We start from the raw sequence: 20518 nt of genomic DNA on the forward strand, positions 1-20518 counted from the left end.
CGCCCCGCCGCCCCGCAGCGCCGCCGTCCCGCGCCGCCCCGCCCCGCAGCCCGCGCGCGTGGAGATGCGATTTGGACGAGCGCGATGGAGGACGCCCGTACTGGCTTCGTCTGTGCGGGACGCAGGCGATGGACTCCATTTTACAGCACGCGTTGGAGAATACCGCTGGAGTGATACGGTGCTACAGTATCCTCCGTTAATAGAGAACCGGATCGTTTAGCAGACGCCGCTGGAGTCAGCCTTAGTACTTACTACTGTGCAGCGCCAGCTACCCCGCCAAAGGTTTAAGCTGCTCTCGTCGTTAGTCAGGAGGGAAAAGAAAAGATTTTATTGAGTTGCAATGCACCAACCAATTCAACCGAAAAGATAGGAAAAAGCGAGCATTCACTTATACTTCAACATTCCTCTCATCTGCAGGCTCCCTCGTTATCTCAAACGTGAAAATTAGAAGTAGGCTGCAATTATTTTATTTAATCGTGTCCACCAGTATTCGAACTCGAAACATCTGGCTTTGATACCATATTGAGTTGCATGCACCACCAATTTAACCTAAAAGCTTAAATTGATAGAGAGAGGGGACAATTCACTTATACTTCGATAAATTCAATTTAGTCTACCTGGAAGCTAGCACTAGCACTACTACAGTACACTAAAATAAATCTGAGTAGAAACACCATCCTCCATCTGCACGCATATCATCAACCACGTCAGCTTCTTTTTTTCCGAACAAATTGAAGGATGTTTGGTTACATGACTAAAGTTTGATTTCTTATCTCATCAAATCTTCGAATACTAATTAGAAGGATTAACATGAAGTAATTATAAAACTGATTACACATATAGACGCTAATTCACGATACGAATCTATTAAACCTAATTAATCCATCATTAGTACATGTTTACTGTAGCACCGCATTGTAAATCATGGACTAATTACACTTAATAGATTCATCTCGAATATTTTAATTAGGAACAAACGTTCAATGTGACAGGGACTAAAATTTAGGGGGTGTTTGGTTCCCTAGGGCTTATTTTAAACCCTGTCACATCGAATATTTCGGTACCAATTAGAAAGACTAAATATAATAGCTACATAAGTCTATGGACTTATTCAAGAGATGAATTTATTAAGCCTAATTACTTCATAATTAGCACATGTTTACTGTAGCATCACATAGGCTAATCACGGACTAATTAGGTTTAATAGATCCGTCTCGTGAATAAGCTTAGGGATCATAGAATTTATTTTATTATTAGTCTATGTTTAATACTTCTAATTAGCATCAAACATCCGATGTGACGGGGTTTAAAATAAATAAATCCCGTAGTCCGTGCAATCAAATGCCTGAAGCAAAACAAGAGTTCCAAAGTTCTTACCACGTCAGCTTCTCAACGCACTTGCCAGAGTCTGTCTGTCAGGCGCTCTACTCTCTGTTGCATCAGACACAAGTGTGACATCCTACTCGCACTTGACACATTACACAGTTCACGACAGCAGCAATCCAGTATTATATATAGACTGGTTGGTTGCTGCCGATCCGGATGGCATGCCCGGCCATTCTTGTGACAAATTAACCAACATCCTGCCCTCATCGCGCACGTGTCAGCTAGCACTGCCAGCCAGCGGGTGAAGTGAATCAGATCGGACTGTCAGCCATTTGCATCGTTTCATCTTGGAACCAAATCTCCTCATAGGTGTCGCATGCATCAGAACGGAAGCTAGTAGTCGCCTGACTGCCTCCCGTCCGTCTCCATCCCCGTAGCACCGCCTGAGATAACGTGACAAGCGCGGGCTGGGGAAAGGTTTTCTCGCGCCGCAGCAGCCGCAGCCGCCAGGCCGCCCCTGGTCCCTGCTCAGTCCCGTCGGTGGTCTCGCCGGTACGCGGAGGAGCGAGGATCTATGCTTTTTCATAGATCCAGTCTTCTTTTAGTTTTCCTTTATATTTTATTTTTCAACGATATCGATACTGTCCGATCGGCATCGAAGAAGAACGAGTGAGAGTTGGTTTCCGCAAGATCCGAAGGTTATCCGTTACATCCAGATATTTGCAGTTGGTGTGTCAATCAGGAGGCGTAGTTGGCTGTCTTTTTTGATTTTTTCTTTCGATTTGTTCTGCGACAAGATTCGGTTTCTTCGACCCTCTATTTTCGTGGTGAAGGATTGCAAGCCTGTATTGTTTAGGATGTTCCCCAGCCGATGTTTTTTCAGTGATTGTTAGATCTTGTTGCAAGCAGTGAGTGATTTTTGCGGTCTTCAAACCCTATGCGGCGATAGCGTGTGCAGGTTCCAGTGCATTTTCCAAGGTGGATGATGAACAATCGAATGGATAAGAAAACTAGAAAACTCTTCGATGTAATTTGATATAATTTTATTTGTTCATGTCATTTTGTTCTGTACCTCCAATTATTTTTCTTGATATGAATCAGACATCTTTCTCTTATCTTTCTAAAATAATAAAGAACGAACGAAAGCTAGTACGTATTGCCCACAGTCGCACAGCACGACGCAAGATCGCACTAACGCATATATACTAGTACTAGAGTAAAAAAAGATGGGCCTGGGATCCTGGCTTCTTTCTTGCACTCGTGTCTTGATATCAATCAAGATCATGGGGCCTCTAAGCCAGGCTCCAGCAAGCCAAAATGAAGCTCGGGGCTGGCTTGTTGGAAACGCGAGAATACAGCGAGCTTCGACCACCGGCGGTGACAGCTCCACCACGCGCCGACGGCGGAGCGACCGTGAGCGGGCCGGCGGCACTCCCCTACGCAGACCGGCGGCGCCGCGGCCACGAGCGGGCCGGCGGAGCTCCCCTGCGCGGTGGCGGATCTTCCCAGCGCGGGCCGGCGGCGGAGCGGCCACGAGTCGAGCTCTGCACGCGGCCCGTGGAGCCGTAGCGCGCTCGGCCGCCCGCCCGCGATACTTGTACTGTTGTCTCCGAACACCCAAAACTGTTGCAGCAATGCAACAAATACAAAAAGGAACTGAATCAACTTTCAATAACAATTTCAGTAAGAAAAAGAAAGGAAAGGACACAGTTTAAGCTACTGCAAAGCAAACATCCGAGATCAGACACTGGCCTGGGGTTGATACACTCAACCATCAGGAAATCGACCATCATGTTCGCTGCAAACTCTTCAGAAACAAAAAAAATCACTTTATATAGGAATCGAATTCGCGGGCCCTCCTCCATTATGCAGCGCGAGAATGCGCCTTCCGGTTACTGACTTTAGCTTTCCATTATGCACATCTTTTAGCACCAAATTCACAAAGAAAGGAGTAGCGGGCTAAAGGCACATGCTTGCTGGGAACAATATGGGTAGACATGTATGCTGATCAACAGAGCCTGCAAACCACTTCAACTCCTGGCACTATGCACCACAACTAGGGTTCCATCATCATTTCCTCTCTTTTCTTTTCTTTTCTTTTCTTCCCTTTTACCCTCAGGGTCAAAAGCCAAAACTAGAGGTGGCCGTACATCAAGAGCCTTCCTTTGAGACAAAAGCCCCATAACCATATCCAAAGATCTTCAGGTTGGCTTGGGCCCAACAAAAATGCAAGCTTCAAAGTTTCCGCTGTATGTTTCCGTGATTTCTGATGGCCTGCTTCCTCACACGGTGGGAAAAAGGAAGGCATAGCATCGTGAAAGCAAAGATATGGCCACCTGCTTTAGCTTACCACTTCACCTGTTATCATAGCTATCCAGGTTCTCCTCTGAAACAGGAATGCTTTTCTTTAACCTTCAGAGTTTCAGCAACGCTTAACATGAAAAATAAATTTCAACTCCCTGTGCGGATTGTACGGAATGGGTGCATGTATACGCCATTTTGCCAGCAATCAACATTGAAGTTATACAGCAGGTGCATAAGAGATAATGGCGATTCTGTCATCCTTAGTCAGACAGCTAGAACATGCCAAAAAGAACGGGATGCGCCTGTACTCATTATTTAGTAACAACCCCAAATTTTCAGTTTCTCAGCAAATACAAATGCCCTTGTACCATGGCCCATGGCTAGACAACACCAAGAGTAACCGTTGATGTCAGCGGGGATGGTATGTTTCGCCCAAGCAGGTTTACCAAAATAAAATTCAGAATATTGCAAACTATCAACAGCATCAGGAAAAAAAAAGAGAGATGGCATGTCCCAAATTAAGGGACACCCACTACTGTCTGCATCAGCTAGACATGTACTGAGAGCATATAATAAGATAACTAATGCTGGCAGCATCCAGTTTTTGCCTCATCTTATAGCCTCGTCGGTGGATCAGTAATGAATCTGGAAGCAGAACAGAAAAAAGGGGGATATAATGTCTGAGCAGCACTTCTAAAAACATAACTGTAAATTAAAACTCATTGACTGCATACCTCACATCACCTCATGTCATGACTTAATGGTGGCAGCAGATTCCTCATCTAAACGGCAACAGTGATCTTGAAGATTTTCAGATGTTTCCATCTTGCTGCCATCCGCTGAGAACAGAATAATATTGTTGTGATTTATAGTGCCCTAGCAAATAAATTGAGTTCATGCAGCTCAGGGGAATACTCTAAAGATTAAATAACACTCGTCACATATCCTCCTAAAAAGATCTAAGTTCTGCATGTGAAGCAAATGGGAATTTCACATGAGGAATGGAAACTAACCGCTTGTCTTATTCATCTCAGTCCTTTTGGATTTGGAGCCTTTCTTTCGATCACCCCGATATGGCTTGTTGTATAAATCCTTGTATTTTTCAAGCAACGCATTCTTTTCTTCTAGTAGTCCAAGCATTTCATATGCATCTTCAACTTTCCGTATAATATCTTTTCTTGGACGTTTATGACCACATGCTTCTAGTTCTTTGAAGAGCTAAAGAAAAGGCATGGCGATTCATTCATATAAGTTGCGTTGTCACATGAAAATATGTGAAGCATAATCTAAACTGAATCAGAAGTGACAGAGTTCAGGCTAAACCTTCACGAGCCTTTCTAGCCTATTATTTCTGTAATAGATTGCCAGCATAAGATGACAGAAACGCCAAGGAACTGAATGCAGGTCATGGGCTATTTTCTTCTGCCAGATTTCATGTGCTTCCTCAGCTCTATTATCCTTCTCAAGTGCACGCACTAATTGCTCATATGTTCCCATTGTGTTGCCTTGCCCTTTGCTTAGTATCCATTTTATCACCTGAGTACGTAGTCAGAGGAAATTTACTTCAGAATGCGTAGAAGACAAAAACAGTTGAAAGTAACTTAGAAGATACAGTACCTGGACAATTCTATGCCACTGTTCCTCCTTTTCAAGAGCTGAAAGTGCTTGCCTTAGTGAAGGAAGAGGAAAATCCTGCTCAAAGGCAACCCAAGCATCAAGCGTGCCGTAAACAACTTCTCTTGAATCTTCAAGACCAAGGAGCTGCAGTTCGATAACGTTGTATTTATTAATTTTGTTGCACTGGGCAATAGCAGCTAAATGACTGCAACAAAAAAAAAATCTTCTTGAAAAATTTGAATAGGCACAAGTGGTGTAATTTTATCCATGCTGAACAAGAATGAAGGTTATAATATGTGCACCAGGTCAATGCCAAATAATTAACACACTGCTTTGACCATTTTTATACATGGAGGATACAATCCTATTAGTCATTCAAAGAAGAGCCAACATGTGCTAGCATAATCTACATTCCTAGGAGAACAACTCATCATATAACGAATTAGCTGCTATATCTTCTTGTACCAAAATCAAGAAAATCATGGCAGATGTGAACTAACAACTATCTATTATCCTGGAGGTGAAAGAAAACTGTCTATAAAATGTACCATACAATTGGAATCTGGTAAATAAAAAAAATAGAATTACATGCATGCTAAATATTCTTGTCAATGTATCTTTCATTGTCAGTTTATAATTTTCAAAATGTTTTTGTAGACACATTATTAGTGCGTGTATCGACATCATTTGAATTTGAAACATAATATGATATACCCCTACAAGGTAAACAAACGATATGAATACTATCTGTACATACAGTATCGACAAGAAATTGTCTTTTCTCCGCCGAAGACAATTTTTTTCCAATGGGCCCTTGTTCCAATTCCCTTGTGCTCTTTTTTATGCAATCAATTATTATATCAGTATCCTGTGTAAGAAAGAAAAATTCCGTAATCCACATCTCATATAATGCCACAGTTTTGAAGCTAAACATAATCTATCAACCTCAAGAATCATAAATGGTCATATCGAAGCAACCTGGAAATGTGCAATAAACTATTCTATGGAATCAGTGCATCCAAGCAGAAACACTGAAGAATTTTCCTGGTTTGAATATCTACTAGGTTGTTTGACATGCTGAGCACATAAAAATAATATAGGATCTCTGAATAGTGAACAACAAGAAGGAAAGACTGGCAAACAAAATAATTACAAGATATACAGATATATCTCGATACAAACCAAAAGGAGTGATATTGTTGTGGTTGTGGGTACCTTCGCAGGTGTAGTTGGTTCTAACTCCTCTTGCTGATATACTCGACCTCTGGTAACTTTTTCGGAAGTAGAGAAATCTCTAGTAGCATGCTTGTTACACCAACCAGATACAGGCTAAACAGATGAGCAAGAGGCACAAATAGTTTAGGACTAAACCATGGTTCTTAAGGCGAAAAGGCATCCTGTGGGGCCATGGGTACACCTTGTCGCCTAGGCGACACCTTAAGAACACTGGACTAAACAGAATTAAGGAAAATCAAATTCTTTGTTAAGATGCAGAGGTGTGTACCACTATATGCGAACTCCAGAACCTGCACAGTGTAAATAAAAGGGAAAAGTTTATGAAACACTGTCTCGTTAAGGAATCATTAACTACGAAGCTAGTAAAGGGTAATGCAAAAGTTAATACTTGCAATTTATAGTTCGGCAATCAAATATTTAGAAATGCAATTTCAAGCATCATCGATATAGACACTTGCCATCGGATAAAAACTACTTGAAAAATGTACAGTATGAACCCCCTACAGTGGCATCAGTGCACAAACTAGTACTTGAAAATGTAGTATTAGTTGTAAGTAGTTAATTGTTGCATTTAGGCTGGACCAGAATTACAGAACTTGGAGGAGTGCCCAAATTCCAAACAAGAATGAGTGAGAGAATAAAGAAAAGGAGAAGTTTCAACGGTCTCCTATACTGTCACATTGGCATCCATTCAGCACTTGACAACATCCGGGGGAATAAGATGGGGTATCGACGTATCGTAGTGTGAAAGAAGAGGTAAACAGAACCAAAGCGCGGTCCGGCACAGCTGCGCAACCTCGGCATGAAGCAACAATCTTTTGCCAATTAGAAGTTAACTGGCCTTTGGACCCCGCTGCTACGGCTAGGTAAGTGGTAGCAGTACTGATTTGCTGGGAGACAGGTATGGCGATTTGAAGGAAGGGGAAAAAAGGTGGGGTTACAGAATAATGGTAGGGGACTGGGCAAACTCACCGGTGGAGAGGGACGGGATCGCAGGCTGCGTGGCCGGTGGCGGGTAGGCGGTGAAAAGCGCGGAGGGATCGCCGGAGATGCCCGAGCATGGCAGCGGCGGAAAGCCTTGGGGGCACGTCTGGGAGCAGCGGCGCAGGCCAAGGCAGAGACGCGATGGGCGGCGGATGTGGGCTGGGCTCCCAAGTTCCTTTCACGAAGGCAGCAGGTAGGCCGATGGGCCGTAGAGTAGATACAGATATGTCCAAGCCGAGCCCATATGTTCATCGCACACACATTGTCGCACATCTCAGATCAAAGTAGAGCGAAAGCGCTGTAGCCTAGTGGCAGTCTCAGTAGCATCTTAAATTCTGAATTTAATTTTTTGTGAAAGTGAATTTTTTAAAATTTAATAATTTTATGCTTTCAGTGGTAGGCAACATTCCCGTCGCCAACGAGGCGCTTGTAGTACTTCATCAATCTCAGAGATTCGTCGGCTCAGTCTTCAAAGATGCTGATAGAGTAGAATTTGCATACATATGTTCGTAGCGGTGAGTGTGCATGCACTGTGAGTGTGTGAGTTATGCTGCGTAATTGAAAAAACAACGAGTGCCCAGGTGGATCCCTCCTCCAGCGGACACAATCCTAAGATTAATGTGGATGCGGCAATTTCAAAGAATACAGGGCGCGGCTGTAGCAAAGGATGGTGGAGCTTCGGTGCTGGTAACCCAGGGCATTACTGACCCGGAAACGATGGAAGCGATTGCTTGCAGGGAGGGGCTTGCCCTTGCAAGCGATCTCGCGATCAGGAGGCTCAGGCTGGCAAGTGACAACATCAATGTTGTGAGGAGTATCAGAGGCGAAGGCAAGGGAACATATGGGCACATTGTCCAGGAGATCGTGAAGGAAGAGCTTCCAATGGAGATGCTCACCTGTTAGCTAGAAGGTTTGTTTATTGTGAGTTAGGTAGACAAGTGTGGTTTCTTTCACCACCTGAAGGCATTTGTAATTCTGTACTCCTAGAAGTTTAATAAAAGGTGGTGTTCCCCCCTCTGAAAAAAAATGCACAGCCAAGATCGCCAAAGTGATGGTTTTTTGCCAAATGGATGTTCTAGACTAGACTACTTTTTGCCTTGTCCAACCATGTAATGAAGTCCTAGTAGAAGACAATGAGGCGTAATGCCTAATTTGTGAACCCATTTTTCGCCGTTGGGCGAGTTTACTGAGTGCTAAATCCAAGGTAAAGTATTCGTAGCCGTTCTAACCTTGGTCTTGTTTCCTTTCCTTGGATGTCCCCATCAGCGTTTTTGCACCGGCCGGCAGCTGATTGACAGACAAGAGGCGATAATGACAATTAAAGTGAATTAATCGATACAATCCATACGCCAAGTATAGATATATATGCAGGTTGCTTCTGCCAGCATCCAGCTCGATCATATCGATCCAAGAGAAGAGAAGAGAGGAGAATTGGAAATGGCAAAGCTCAAGCTCTCCGGGGCTGCCGTGCTGCTCATCGTCGTGGTGCCCCTCTTCATGTACACCGGTGCTCTCCTCATCGGCATCCAGCTCGGGCGTGCGCTCGAGAGGAGGCCGGACAGCGGCGGCGTCAGCTTCAGCATCCGAGGGCCCTCGCCTACCTCGCCAAGGTAACTGCTGCTTGTTGCTCATCGTCCATCAGCTGTGCTCTCTGCTTAATTCCCTGCTTCTTTTCTTCATACCAGTTAATTAATTGACGTTTAATTTTCGGAATATGGAGAAATAATAAGCTGATTTTGTTTCCATGATTTGTTAATTTGTTTCAGGAGCTTTGGGATTCTAACAGGAATATTTGGGGATCTGGAGGGCGGCGAGGCAGAGGCAGGGATGGAAGCAGGGTAGAGCAGGTGGTGTGGGTGCCCTTTCCGGCGAGCCGCAGCATTCGTGATGAAAGCTCGGCAGCTAATACTAAGCAGCCGAAGCATCCAGTGTCGCCATCGGTTGTCCAAGGCCGAGATAATACTAGCACTGCTAATAACCCCAAGGCCCACACAAACCATACTTGGCCTGGTGGCGTGATCAGCGTTGGGCCATGGGGTGGATCCGGCGGGCAGCCGTTCTACATGCGCGGCCCCGTCGCTCCTCGCCTCCGTAGCATCATCTTGCACCACTCCATCAGTGGCATCCACTCCTTGGCCTGCGAGTACTCCCTCGCCGGAGATGAAGCAGCAGCCAACCGAATCCGAACGGCGGGTCCGTGGGGCCGCCACCAATCCGCCGAGTTACATCGTTCCACGGTATAGTAATCAACTTGCTCGATCTCCCACAAGGAAATGCTATATATCCTATCACAGTGACTTGCTTGTGCTCTTGCATGCAGATCAAGCTGTCTGCCGGCGAGCATGTCACTGCAGTGGAGGGCACGATCGGGCGTTTCGGAGGCGTCCCCGATCTTGTCATCACCTCGCTGACGTTCCGCAGCAGCACCGGCAGGACGTACGGGCCGTACGGCAACACGGCGGCGGCGGGAACGCCATTATTCTCTCTGCCGGTTGCGGACGGCGCCGGCATCGTCGGCTTCTGGGGACGCTCCGGATGGCTTCTTGATGCCATTGGGGTCTACGTCAAGCCAAGCTCCTCGATCGTCAAACCCGGCCGGCTACAAGATCGACAATACACCACCATGGATATGATGAAATAAACTATATATCCTGCTTGTGCTCATAGATGATGTTCCTCTGCACGATGAAGAGCTAAACAGAAACAGAGCACGTGTAGGGCCAAAAGGTGATAGCATTTCATTTGGTTTTGAGACAAGCGTGATGACTTTATCTGAAGGAAGAATGCAAAAAAAAAAATGCCGCTATGTATATAATAAATTCTTATGGTAAGAGGGGCCCATGGGCCATAGTGTGGATAGATAATATCCCACCTGAGCCCATACAGTAATTTCGTGGTTAGTTGCATTGATACTTGGAGTCGGACTCGTACCTTTTTAAAAAAAGTTGGAGTACGACTCGAACTCCAACCGACCACCTGCAAAAAAATATATATTATTATTAAATTTGGTGAGCAGAGCACGGATACCGTGTGATTGATCAACGAGACCATACATGCACGAAGGCGAAGCCACACCTGACCGAATGAAGACCGAATGAATCTATCTTGCATTGAGTGCTTTACGCTAGCTGTACCTGCAGACGGATTGGATTATATTGGACCGAAACTGAACTTGCGCATGAATTTTGCACGTTTTTCTTATTCGTCTCGCTCTGCATTAATTTGCACGTTTGGCGTAATAATGACTAGTTGTATGATAATGAAACACGTCGCTCCCTCAAACAAATCAAGTACTCTTTTGTTTTTGCATCCATGGATTAGATGCTGAATCTAGAGCAAACCAAACCCCTTCAGAATATAACGACCACAATATAAAAAGCATGCATGAGCCGAGATAAATATGACTAGTAATTACTTTTCCATTTCTTTGTCTGCTACCTCTCCTCCTGCTCGATCTACCGCAAGTTTGAAAAGAGATGCACAGGACCCAAGGAGTGCTGCAAGAATACATGACAACAACAATGGGCAAAATAGGACACAGATGACGGGTCTCTGAATTGCTCATGAGGTGATGCTCATCTGCACCCGTGAGTTCTCTGGTCCCGAGCAGCACCCCTCTTTTCCTTCTGCAGCTGCGACACCATCTCTGTCTGGCTTTTGTCCACTCCTTTACCTCTACCCTATGATTTCTTTGGATGCATATCTGTATGCAGCCATGTCAGTTCACTACAACGTGCCAGGACTAGTTACTACTACACCATCTATGGTTTAATCACCTGTATCATTCTGAGTCCATACTAAAATTCTACAAACGAGCATACGAGATGGACCTTTTGATATTTGTTCTTGATAGCGGCAGGAGCTACTAAACGACTATTATTTACCTAGAGCTAAAACAACCTAGACTTGTTTCTTTAATTTTTTTTTGTGTTGTTGTTCTCTCCCTGAAGATACACCTAGTATTTGTTAAAGCTTTCTACCCCTTTCCTCCACTTGAAGGGGTCATGATGGTCCCTGCAGACAACACATAAAAATACAATTAGAACAACCATCAGGAGGGGCCGGAAGCTAGTTTTATATGCGTCAGGATTGAGCAGCTGATTGTTCCAGGCCTACAGCACTCTCATAAAGAAAGACAGGGCTGCTGATACTTACTCCCAGATTAGAGGAAAGGAGACACAAGCGGTATACAGAGGTATACAAATCTTTCTTACCAAAACGAAATACTTAGTAGGTTACACAAGCGGAAACTACCAACACTTATGAACAAGAGTTTTTAAGTTTGGTAGTTTAGTAAATACTATCTATGAAAGATTAAGTTACTGAATTTTTACCTGGGCACCTGAAAGAAGCAGGACTTGTATGGGGGAAGCTCAAGGGTGGATGTAGGTGGGAAGAGGGATGAAGCCACATGATGAGGGCTGCCGTTGTTGATGTTTCCATTTTGAGCTATTGTATTAGTATCAGTAGAGGCCTTGGTGGGAAATGCAAAGGGGCTCTCAGGCAAAATGTGGTCCACCACGTCACTACAATTCAAACAAAATCCTGGAAAGATCAAGACCAAACCCAAAAGAAAGGGAACAGAGATATTGCTTAACGATAGCCATTAGTTGAGGTCATTAGTTTCTTTTCTCCTTTCCCCTACCCTGTTCCATGGCTTTTCTTTTCCCCTTTTGTTACTTCCAATCAAGAGAACCTATCACCAGCCATCCTAACAGCCTATCCACCTCACATCCTTTAACAATTTCTTTTAGAGGTGCATTGGCTTTAAGCCAGAGAATAAATAGAGCATACAGACAAAAAGAATGCTTGATTAGTTGTCACCTCTTTGCCAAACTATAACCATGCATAAGTAGTTGCAACAAGTTGTTGGACATGACAAATTTAGAGTTAATGACAGAAGTGGGAAAAGTGTGGCAGGAGTAGGACTACAAATTTCAACCAGCCAAACATGCCCAAAGAAAGGAAAAGTTAATGCAGGTTTGCCTTGTTTCTCTATGCTGCCCTTTTCCCACTCCATCCCCATAAAAGAAATCGCTTGTGACCTTAGCCATTTGGTAAATATTTTACTCCACAACAACAATATTACCTTTCTTGGAAGCCACAAGCAACATTTTGTGTTGCTGTCACAGGAGCAGATTCCCTTTTCTCCTCTTCCCCAAGGTTGACCGTCTGCTTGGGACTGGCATCACCATCCTCTTCCTGCTGCTCCTCGTGCTTGCCTTCTGCATCAGTTGCAGAGATAGCAGAAGCTGCAGGCGCACTCATGGCAAGCCCAGTACTCTTCAGCTTGTTATCTACAGCCAGAAACCATGGATTCAAAGTCACAACCTGCAAGCACCTCACCAATGCAAAAGAGCCAGGAACTTATCAGGGTCAAGAAGATGACCTCGGATAGTGACATCCTCCAAATGGACGGCATTGCCATTCCTATTGATGCTGCCTTTGCCATCAGCTTGCCCTAGAGGCATGGGGGAGGCAAGATGGTGACCACTGCTCCTGAGGTCAAGGAGCTGAAGCCCCATGAACTAGCGTCCCTCCAGCTCAATAGCTTGCTGTAGCTCGGCCGCCTTCTGCTGCTCTTCAAGCTTCCTCCTCAGAAATGCCTCGTGATTAGCAATGTTCCGGTACATCATCCTTGGTCCTAACAACTGCAAAACCAACATGTCAAAACACCTGCAATCTGCAACAGAAATGCGGCAAGAATACATGCATGTAGAAAAGAGAACCGTTACTACTCACCTATCTGCGGCTGCTGCAGATCAAAGGGGTCCCTGGAATCAAGCAATCCTGTGGGCGACGTGCAGCCGGCGAAGTCCCCATGGTGCGAGTGCTGCTGCAGCTTCCTGCAATCAGACAAAAATAAAAGCAATCGAAAAGTTTCTTTAGAAACAGAAACTGTCAAGAGACAAGCAACGTGCATTGTTAGGATCGGAGATGGAAACTAACCGCCTGTCTTATTCATCTCAGTCCTTTTTTCGATCACCCCGAGAAGGCTTGCTGTATAAATCCTTGCATTTTTAAAGCAATGCTTCCTTTTCTTCTAGTAGTCCAAGCATTTCATATGCATCTTCAACTTTCCGTCTAATATCTTTGCTTGGAGGTTTACGACCACATGCTTCTAGTTCTTTGAAGAGCTAAAGAAAAAGCAAGGCAATCCATTCATATAAGTTTTGTTATCACATGAAAATACGTGAAGCATAATCTAAACTGGAGCAGAACTGACAGAGTAGTTCAGGTTCAAACCTTCACGAGCCTTTCTAGCTTATTATTTCTGTAATAGATTGCCAGCATAAGATGACAGAAACGCCAAGGAACTGAACGCAGGTCATGGACTATTTTCTTCTGCCAGATTTTCATGTGCTTCTTCAGCTCTATTATCGTTCTCAAGTGCACGACACACTAATTGCTCATATGTTCCCAATGTGTTTCGTTGCCCTTTGCTTAGCATCCATTTTATCACCTGAGGATGTAGTCAGACGAAATTTACTTAAGAATGCATAGAAGACAAAAACAGTTCAAAGTAACTTAGAAGATACAGTACCTGGACAATTCTATGCCACTGTTCCGCCTTTTCAAGAGCTGAAAGGGTTTGCTTTAGTGAAGCCAGAGGAAAATCCCGCTCAAAGGCAACCCAAGCATCAAGGGTGCTGTAAACAACTTCTCTTGAATCTTCAAGGCCAAGGAGTTGCAGTTAGATAACGTTGGATTTAGTAATTTTTGTAAGGTTAGGTATAATGCATGGAATGTATTGCATTGAGCCCCTTAGGCGGTATGCATAGAGTAAAAGACTTGGGGGGTAAGGCACCTCCCCGATACATATGGCAGTCCGGGATTACATATACTAACCTACCAAATATACTCTAACATCCCCCGCAGTCGTAGCGGTAGCAACACGAACGGACAGACTGGAGAACAATGGAGTCATACCCCCGCAGTCGAACGCCGGTGCGAATGCTTCGACTAGAGTAGCTCATGCAGATGATAGCCCTTTAGTGCCGAAGTAGCCGAGGTCGAGGTGGACGTGGTCGAAGCCGTGGAGGAGGGCGCAGGTCTGAAGTGTCAACAGAGGCATGAGAGTATACAAAATCATCAGCTTCTCAACAATGACAGCAGCAGGATGGTGAGCGGCGGATAGGATGGCACACGAGGCAGTTGAAAAGCGCTCGGGCGTCTTCCTTCGGCAACATCGGCGGTGGTGTCCGCGTGAAAACGGCAGTAGGCGCGGACTCGGATCGAGTGCCAGCTTGACGAGTACCGGCAGCGGTTGGCGCCACCACGTGAAAAGGTGGCGACACCGGCGATGATGGCTTGACCACGAGTGTTGATGCTGTAGCCTGTGAGGGCGTGCACCAACAACCTCGTTCTCAGGAGTGTCGACAGTGGAGCGGCGACAAATGGCAGGGTGACATCAGAAAAAAAAGAAAAACAGCAGCAATCTCGGGTGCACGTAGCTGGATGTCCCCACCTTTATCCTCATTTCTTCCCTTCAGGAAAGAACAGAGAGGGAGCAGAGGAGCAAGTCCCGCAGGCGGGCCTGGTGTGGCAGAGTGCGTCCCAAGTAGCACCTCCTCTTCAGCGGCGTGGCGGCTAGCAGCCCCAAGAGTCCACTCCCTAGCTGCGTCCTTGCGCTCAAGGCAGCGGCAGAGGCGGCGCCGGGGGAGGAAGGGGCCGGCCGACCCGACGATGCAGAGGAGAGGGCTGGCGAGGGAGGGCGGGAGGGACGGAGCCCCACGGCACTGCGGCCTGACGGCGATGTCTACCAGCGGTGCGGTGGCCCGACGGCACCAACGGCGCAGTGGCCTTGCATCCCCACAGCTTCCTCCGCAGCCACACATTCGCGCTCAGGGCAGTGGTGTGGCGGCGCTAGTTGGGGGTAGGGATGGCAACGGGTACGAAATATCCGCGTACTCGCGGATACCAAACCCGTTGGGCGCGGATACGGGTCTGACTCTGTGCCCGCGGGTACGGGCGCGGGTACAACTCTAAACCCAACGGATATTTTCTAACGGGTTTGAAAAATTGATACCCGAATCCGCAAACCCGCCAGACCCGCTGATATGTGGGCCCGAATAACCCTTATATATATATATATATGATTTTTAGGGTTTTCCATTCCCCCCGTTGCTCCCACTCCCGGACCCAAATGTAGCCGCCGCCCCCTCCCCCTCCGCGCCCCCCCCCCCCCCGCGGGATCCGGCCCGAGCTCTCCGCCGGAGGCCCCCGCGGCTCCGCTCCGTCCCCCGCCGCCGGAGCCCCCTCCCCCTCCGCCCCGCGGGATCCGGCCCCGCGCTCCGTCCCCACCCCTCCGCCCCGGCCCACGGCTCCGTCCCCCGCCGTCGGAGCGCCCCCGCCCCCCCGGCCGCCGGAGGCCCCCGCCCTCCCGCCGCGCCGGGCCCCCACTCCGTCCCCCGCCGCCGGAGGCCCCCTTCCCCTCCGCCCCGCGGGATCCGGCCCCGCGCTCCGCCCCCCACCCCCCGCCCCGACCCCGGCTCCGTCCCCCGCCGCCGGAGCGCGCCCCCCCCCCCCCCCGCCGCCACGCCGGCCCCCAGCGGAGGTCCCCGCCGCCGCCGCCCACGCAAGCTCCGCCGCGGGGGAGCGCCCCCTCCGGCGGCGGATCCGGCCCGGCCACAGCTCCGCCCCCCCCCCCCGGCCGCCGCGCAAGCTCTGCCGCGTCCCGCGTGAGCCAGCTTGCGGGTACATGGGCGTGCCCGCGGGTACGCGGATATCCGCGGATAGCGGTTACGGGCGTCGTTTCGTGCCTGTGGCGGGTTGCGGGCGCGGGTACGGATTTTAGCACGCGGGTACGGATTTAGAAAATTAATATCCGCGCGGATTTTACTCGTTGCCATCCCTAGTTGGGGGCGGGGGGGGGGGAGGGGAGGGGCGGCGGTTCTAGATGCACAGCCGGAGGGAACGACGACGCGGAGGTATAGGCAGGCCCGGCGGCGGGCCTATGGCAACACGGTGCCCGACGAGGATGACGGGCGGCGCAGCCACAGATCCAATCGGCGATGGGAAGAGGTAATCCCCTCTGCTGCTTGTGGACCATGACGGCGCGGTGGATTAGAGGGATCCGCCGCACATCCTACGAGGGCGCTGCCCCTAGCGGAGATCGATCTCCCCAGGCGCGGCGCGAGGGTAGCGGAAGCTTGAGGCTTAGGGTTAGAACCTAGACTCACGATGCCATGTAAGATTAGGTATAATGCGTGGAATGTATTGCATTGAGCTTCTTGGGCGGTATATATAGAGTACAGAGTTTGGGTGGGAGGGGGGGGAGGAAGGTGGGTACGGCACCTCCCCGATACATATGGTAGTCCAGAATTACATATCTTAACCTACCAAATATACTCTAACAATTGTGTTGCACTGGGCAATAGCAGCTAAAGGACCGCAACGAAAATTTCTTCTAGAAGCATTTCCATATGCCCAAGTGGTGTAATTTTAAATAAGCTCGGATTTTGCTAAAGCTTGACATAACAAAGGCATTTGATTCTTTGTCTTGGCCTTTCTTGCTGGAAGTACCGAGGAATCTGGGTTTTGGGCAGATTTGGTGTGATATTATAAGTGGTCTCCTTACCTCTTCTTCCACACAGGTGCTTCCCAATGGTTCGCTTGGAGAAAGAATCTCTTATCAAAGAGGCCTGAGACAAGGGGACCTGCTGTCCCCAATGCTCTTTATTCTGGTCATGGACGTGCTTTGCTACATGGTGCAACAGGCTACAGCTGAGGACTTGCTACAGCTGCTCGCTAGAAGGGCGTTGCAACACCGAATCTCCCTCTATGCGGACGTTGTGGTAATTTTTCTAAGGCCTGCTGCTGCTGATATTGATATCACTTTGGACTTGCTACATCTTTTTGGGAATGCTTTAGACTTGAAAACTAACATTCAAAAGAGTAGTGTGTTGCCTATTCAGTGTGGAGAGGAAGATAGAGAAACCATCCAGGCACCATCTCCCTTGCCAGATGCTGGATTTTCCTTGCAAATACCTCGGAATACCCCTCTCCGTACAGAAATTGGCCAAGGCTCAAATTCAACCTTTAATAGACAGAATAGCAGACCAGTTACCTAGCTGGAAGGCTGATCTACTAACAAGGACAGGAAGAAAAATTCTGGTTCAGTTTGTGCTCACTTCCATGCTCATTTATTTGGCGATGGCTATGGATCTCCCACCCTGGGCTCTCAAAGCCATCAATAAGATCAGGAGAGGTGTCCTTTGGAAAGGAAGAAAGGATGTAAAAGGGAGACATTGCCTGTTGGCTTGGCCTAAAGTTACTGGACCCCCCGAATTGGGTGGGCTAGGCATCTCGCAGCTGCAGCAGTTAGGATGGGCCCTGAGAATGAGATGGCTTTGGTTACAAAAAACTGAACCAAACAAACCTTGGGTCTTCCTCCCTATCCAGGTCCACCATTTGGTAAAGACTTTCTTTAGTGTGGCCATCATCTCTGAAGTAGGGAATGGCATGAACACACTTTTTTGGACTGATAGGTGGCTGCATGGGCAAAGTCTTGATAAACTTGTGCCTCACCTTTTTGGTACGATCTCCAACAGAGCAAAGAAAAGAACAGTTCATGAGGCCTTAACTAATTTAAGATGGGTGTCTGATATAAGAGGAGCCCTCTCTGTTGAGGTCTTGGCTGAATATCTTGGGCTTTGGGATTTAATGTCTGACGTTGTGCTACAGCCAGGGATAGAAGATACTCACATTTGGTAATTTTCAGCAACTGGGAAATATTCAGCAAAGTCAGCCTATGAGGCCATGTTCATTGGAGCCATTCAGTTCAAACCATGGGAGAGGATATGGAAAAGTTGGGCCCTGAGCAAATGTAAGTTTTTCATGTGGCTAGCTGCACATGACAGGTGCTGGACGATTGATCGGCTCGCGAGAAAGGGTCTGCGTCATCCGGAGCATTGTCCTCTCTGTGATCAAGAAGAGGAAACAATAAACCATTTGCTGCTGCAGTGCATCTTCTCGCGCCAGGTTTGGTTCAGTATTTTGCAGGGTCTCAACTTACAGGTTTTAGCTCCTCAACCTGATGAATGCTCCTTTGATGATTGGTGGGACAAGGTGAGCAGCAGGGCTGATGGAGTCGTTAAAAAGGGGCTGAATTCTATTGTAATCTTGGTGGCCTGTTCACTTTGGAATCACCGCAATCGCTGCGTGTTCGATGGATTGCAGCCAAGCCTGAATGGAATTCTTTCATCCATTAGGGAGGAGCTGCAACTGTGGGGTATTGCTGGGGCTCGAGGAATTGCTCACATCCTCACCCTGCTGCCAGCCAGTTAGTCTTTAGAAGCTCTGGTCAAGGTTTTTTCCTTACCATATTAGTGTAATAGAGTGCTGTGTCTGGGTTTTTTCTACAGGTCTCCCTCAAAAACCTGTGTAACTGGTGACTGGGTGCTTTTTCACCCTTCTTAATATATTGATACGCAGATCTCCTGCATGTTCGAGAAAAAAAATTATTGATGTTGAACAAGAATGAAGGCTATAATATGTGCTCCCCCAGATCAATATCAAAAGTTTTAACTCACTGCTTTGATCATTTATACATGTAGGATAAAATCCTGTTAGTCATTCAAGGAAGAGCCAACAGGTGCTATAGTTCTTCTGCAAAAATCAAGAAAATCATGCGAAATGTGAACTAACTACCATCTATTAACATGCAGGTGAAAGAAAACTTTCTATAGAATGTACCATACAATTTGTATCTGGTAAATAAAAATGGTTACATGCATGCTAGAAAATCTTGTCAATGTGTCTTTCATTGTATCTTTCATGTCACTTATAACTTTCAAATATTTCTAAACATATTGTTAGCATGTGTATCATCATCATCATTTGAAACGTCATGTAATATATCCGTAGAGGGTAAACAAAACGATATCAATACTATCTGTACATAAAGTGTTGACAAGAAATTTCCTTTTCTCCGCCGAAGATAGCTTTTTCCCAGTAGGCCTTTGTTCTTATTCTCCTGTATGCGATCAATTACTATATCAGTATCCTGTGCAAGAAAGATTCTTTAGAAGCTAAACAAATACACCAACCTCAAAGATCATAAATGCTCATATGGAAGCAACCGGAAGTGTGCAAGAAACAATTCTATGCAATCAGCGCATCCCAGTAGAAACTAAAAATATTGACGACTAGGCTATTTGGCATGATGTGAAACTAAAAATAATATAGAGGTTTTCTGAATAGTGATTAAGCAGAAGGAAAGACTGGCAACATGAAATAGTGATAGTATTGTGGGCATCTTCGCATGTGTTTTTGGTTCTAACTCCTTTTGCTGCTGTACTTGGCCTCTGGTTACATTTTTGGAAGTAGAGAAATCTATGGTAGCACACTTGTTACCAAACAGATATGAGACAAACAGGTGAGCCGGAGGTTCAAATACTTTAGAAGTACTCCAGAATCAAGGAAGTGTAAATTCTTGCTTAAGATGCAGAAGCGTGTACCTCTATATGCGATCTCCAGAACCTGCACGATGTAAATAAAAAGGAAACGTTTATCAAACACTATACACTTAAGAAATCATAAAGTATGCAACTAAGTTAGAAACTTGCAACTTATAGTTCAACAATAAGATTAGTTAGAAATACAATTTCCATGGTCACTGATATGGACACCTACCAATGAAAGAACTGCCTTTTGTTTATCACAAAATCCGTTTGTTATATCAGTACCTCTACTTTAATGTCAGAAAAACAGCTCTGCTTCCTCATGAAAAACTCCATTGCTTTAGCTGAACCATCAAATGCAGAAGCTATTTGTTTGAAAAACTAGTAGAGATCAGTACTAAGTAGTTGATTGTTGCATTAGTTGAACCATCTAGAAGAAGCACAAAACAGGAAGAAGTGCCCAAGTTCCAGGCGTTACTTACACTGTCACAATAGAAACTCTACTCTGCACTTCAATTATATTGAGGTGTAGTACAGTCTGAGTATTGGGAAGGAGGGGACAGTTTTTTTTTCTTTTCCCAAAGAGCGTTTTACACAAACTCCCATTAAGAAACAAAAAAAAATTCCTTTTGCTACTGAAAGTGAAA

The 20518-nt window shown here is 46.4% G+C and overlaps 2 protein-coding genes and 2 pseudogenes across 3 annotated transcripts; 1 reads left to right on the top strand and 3 right to left on the bottom strand.

The window, feature by feature from the left end:
- Positions 1–3910: 3910 nt before the first annotated feature.
- Positions 3911–7590, bottom strand: LOC112901923 (pentatricopeptide repeat-containing protein At4g21190-like). 2 transcript variants are annotated; one of them, XM_025970792.1, is made up of 9 exons: positions 7456–7590; positions 6752–6773; positions 6463–6576; positions 6005–6115; positions 5248–5391; positions 4954–5166; positions 4644–4848; positions 4365–4469; positions 3911–4275 (listed from the first exon to the last, which is right to left on the bottom strand). In XM_025970792.1, exons 1-8 carry the CDS (start codon positions 7542–7544, stop codon positions 4381–4383), a joined length of 987 nt encoding a protein of 328 aa, XP_025826577.1. In that variant the 5' UTR covers positions 7545–7590; the 3' UTR covers positions 3911–4275; positions 4365–4380. The 2 variants fall into 2 exon arrangements, with proteins under 2 accessions (XP_025826577.1, XP_025826579.1); XM_025970794.1 differs by having other exon boundaries at positions 4365–4506.
- A 1277-nt stretch (positions 7591–8867) lies between these two features.
- LOC112903022 (horcolin-like) lies at positions 8868–10298 on the top strand. Its single transcript, XM_025972230.1, has 3 exons — positions 8868–9077; positions 9234–9704; positions 9788–10298. The coding sequence occupies exons 2-3, from the start codon at positions 9531–9533 to the stop codon at positions 10106–10108; spliced, it is 495 nt and encodes a 164-aa protein (XP_025828015.1). The 5' UTR covers positions 8868–9077; positions 9234–9530; the 3' UTR covers positions 10109–10298.
- A 1125-nt stretch (positions 10299–11423) lies between these two features.
- Positions 11424–13103, bottom strand: LOC112902528 (annotated as a pseudogene).
- A 384-nt stretch (positions 13104–13487) lies between these two features.
- On the bottom strand, positions 13488–15305 carry LOC112902529 (annotated as a pseudogene).
- Positions 15306–20518: the final 5213 nt, after the last annotated feature.

This window comes from Panicum hallii, chromosome 8 (genome assembly GCF_002211085.1).
Source record: "Panicum hallii strain FIL2 chromosome 8, PHallii_v3.1, whole genome shotgun sequence".
NCBI classification, from domain to species: Eukaryota; Viridiplantae; Streptophyta; class Magnoliopsida; order Poales; family Poaceae; genus Panicum; species Panicum hallii.